A 3,731-nucleotide genomic window follows, 5' to 3' on the forward strand; every position below is an offset into this window, starting at 1 on the left:
GTTGCTGACTCAGTTCAGCCGCCATACCTATGACATCCTTGCAACTAGGGGGCTAACAGAGCAGCTACAATTTTTGGACCCCCCCCTCTCCACCCCACCCCACCCCACTGTAGCTGCCAGTATCTTCCTGGGGAATATATCATACTTATTGGTATTTGCAAGGAGAGACCTTTTTCTTTCTTCATTGTGCCTTTCAAAAAACAAGATATGTATCTTATTCAGGCGCATGTTGTGTGGGAAAAAATATGGTACTTAGTTAAATCCAAACCCTTGTGCAAAAAAGCTAGTACCAGACCCATGCAGTGCAAGTCCTGTTAAAAGTCTACAAAACAGTGCTTCAGATAGTTCTATTGCCTCACACAGTCTAAGTCCATCTCTGCAGGGGGTGACTGTAGGTTACTATGAGTAGGTGTGGCAGAATACAGTCCATGTAACTGGTCTAATCCAAAAATCTCATCTTTAATGTAAATCATACATATATTTAGGGTATAATTTAAATGTAGCTACAAATAGTAAGAATTTCTTAATCTACATTGGATCCAACTTGCCTGGTCTTGCATATACTCATAAGCTTCAGGAACACAGTATTCAGAATTTTCATCAATCAGTCTTCTAAGTTGTAGACCATAGTAACTTGGCTCCAGGTGCTTCATCTACAGGAAGAAAAAAAATATGTTTTTGGAATTTATGATATAATTATGGACTCCCAAAAGATAGAGAAGCCACGCACATACTAAGTCTTTAGATGTTATTAAAAAGGCAATCTTGAAGTCATAACTGATTTGGGGTATAGACAAAACTAGTTGCACTGCCTAGATGGTAAGATTCTAGTTCATGTTAACATGATCTTCATTTTCTTGTAAGGGTACTAATAAAAACCTTGTATAAACATGATACCTTGGCTATTAGACTATCCAAAAATTATTATGAGTTTTCAAACCAATTTATGACCCAGTTCTGCCCTTATGAACTTGCACAGACATCCATCCATCTTTTTATGCAGCTCTTCTACATGACACTGTTCTGCTCAGCACCTTGAACTTTTGATATAGAAAATGCATATACATATACAGGCTATTAGAAGAGGAAGGGTTCCCTAGGGGGTAGCTTTTATTGTATTTTTTACAGCCAAGTTTCATCTGCAATGAGGGAACAACACCCACTTTTCACTATATGCGGTCAAAATGAAAGCCTAATATCTGAGGGGAAAGTCAGAGGGAAATCGGATTATTCTCTAAAGATGCTGACCTAAGAGACAGGAGCTCCTAGGGAGTCTGTCTCTCAAATTCAGTATCCTGCTGTGCCCACTTGAACAAATCTTTCATTTTAAAATATTAATAGAGCAACAATTCAAAATAGGAGACGGCTGTGTACCTATTAAAGTTATTTCACCTTGGTTTAACAGACCTTTGAGGCTTGTGAAACCTAAATCGACTGAGAAGGAATATTTAAGTATTCCATTATGTGTAATTGAATTTATTGATAATATATGGATTGTGCTCTAAATTATTTTATTAAGGTACGTAAACTCTTTGTGTACATGCCATCTAAATCTCAGAATGCACGCAGATTATAAATTTGAGAAGCACAAAACCCTTAAAATACAGATGAAAAAATAAAATATCTGGACTTTATTCTTACATACCACGGTTGCCAATTGTCCATAAATTTACAGACAGTCCATAAAAAATTAGGGCAAAAAATTCTTGTCCATATAGTCCATTAAAAAAAATGGAGCCATCCATAAAAACTAAGAAACATAGAGCTTGAATGCACAGACAGAGCAGAACAGCACCACCTGGTGTCTGAGCAGGAGTGCAGCAGCCTGAGTTCTCATCAGGGCTTTGTGGCTCACCCTATCCCCAATTGTGTACTGGAGCTACGTTGCTCTGGCCACCCCCTCTCTAGCAACTACTCACCTTGTAGCTATAAGAAGGGAAGTAGTGCAGTCAGGAGACAGCTGCAGGCCGGGTAGGGGGAAAGAGGAGGTAGGTAGGGGTCCATGCCAGAACAAAGGGAACAGGGCATCAGGGTATGGGGATGAGTAGAGGAACCCTGGGGTGGAGACAACACGGTGTAAAACTACTGCTGCAGTCAAACAGGGTTGCCAATCCAAGATTTATTTTTCCAAAAGCAGAATGAAAAGTAAGACAGAAAAGAACCAGGAAAGATGCAAGAGAAAGGAGTCATCATTAGATAATGTATATGAAAAGCTGTACACACAGAAGGGGGGGGGGGGAGTTTAAAATTGACCCCCCTCATAATTTGCACCTTACTAGCAAATATTTCAGGTGACAAACCTAACAAAAAAGTATGGGGGGAAAGGGTGGGGGAGTTGTTTACAGGTGACAGATCTTTTAGAAGAACATACTCAAGGCAGCAAGTAATTGAACTCATCATTTAATTTAAGACCTGTATCCTATTATTAGTAGAACTTCTCTCTTTTACAGTAGCTATTCATTTCCAAAAGTTTCAGCTCTATCATACCACCTGGTGGTCAACCAAAATCTTATATGACTTTCTTCCTTTATTTCTTTTTTGCAAGTGGTATAACTGCAAACCAGACACTAAATTAAATTACTTCTCCATGATCCAGTAGGAACAAGGATTAATGTGAACAAGATTTTTTTTTTTTACTAAAGTTATATAAGATGCATTGTTACTTAGCTAAAGCATTGCCTTTGCCCTGACTTAGGAAAAAAGAGATAATGCCTTTAAAAAAAATACTATTACCATTATTTCTTTCCTAAGATGTTACTACATATAGAAATCAGCTTAGTGTGACCATTCTTCTATCAGAAGTTCTGAAACTCTTAAATTTTAACCAAGTAAATCAGCACCCTTAGAATGTCACACTGGTCTATGCCAAAAGATGGTTGCTTGAGAGATGGAGATTGTTTGTTTGTTTGATTTCTATTGGGCAGGGGTTGGGGGTAAGGTAAACATGATGCGTCATTTGCCAAATAACATGACTTAAACTGATGTTTAATGTTTCCCAATTTCTTTTATTCCCGACTATGATTTTGAAAATAGGTTGATTCATAAATTCATTCACATTCAGTCTGTCGGTATCAGCAAGTCCTAAGCTATTTTTAGTGTTAAGGAGGTGCTGCTCATGACTATGTTCCATTTTGTCCAAAAACAATGATTCAGTTTTTTCACCATGAAAATTACAGCATATCCTCCCCCCTCAATCACAACATTGACTTTTTGTGTAGCTACTGAATTTTGTATGTTCCAAGTCAGTCTGTGACCCAGTTTAAAAATGTGACCCTTTCAGAAATTCACATATGCTTCAGTCTTTTCTTTGTTACAATCTTAACAGAATAATTTTAATGGATTTCTCACTTTTCTATGAGTTATAATGAAACTAAATCTTAAGTATTTCTATTTGAGAAAATTTGGGTTTTAATTAAGTAAGGTTATTAGGATGCATGGTATCCAATTTTTACATTTACACGCATTACAGAATACCACTCCAGGCAAACAGTTTACCTTAGCTCATCATGGAGCCATTATGACACTGAAATAACTTGACTAATCACCAACCTCCCTCTATAGCTTCTCTGTATGGATCAGGGATTCTCTTGGTTGTAATGACCCTGACGTGAAGGGGATGGGACACAGATCAAGACCTCTCATGGTTAGAGATTATCACTGCTCCTTCAACGGACTCTGGCTATAAACTAGCTTGGGCATCAGGGCTTAAAAATCTCCCCCTAGCATTCCTG

The 3,731-nt window shown here is 37.9% G+C and overlaps 1 protein-coding gene across 1 annotated transcript in view; it reads right to left on the reverse strand.

Annotated features, from left to right (window-relative positions):
• The window catches only part of TIAM2 (T cell lymphoma invasion and metastasis 2), a 239,870-nt gene that overhangs the window by 91,331 nt on the left and 144,808 nt on the right, over window positions 1-3,731 (reverse strand). The window contains exon 12 of the mRNA XM_014519343.2: window positions 549-653. Coding sequence (XP_014374829.1) covers window positions 549-653 — 105 coding nt within the window. The remainder of the gene's footprint in view (window positions 1-548; window positions 654-3,731) is intronic.

Source organism: Alligator sinensis, unplaced genomic scaffold (assembly GCF_000455745.1).
Source record: "Alligator sinensis unplaced genomic scaffold, ASM45574v1 scaffold331_1, whole genome shotgun sequence".
NCBI lineage: Eukaryota > Metazoa > Chordata > Crocodylia > Alligatoridae > Alligator > Alligator sinensis.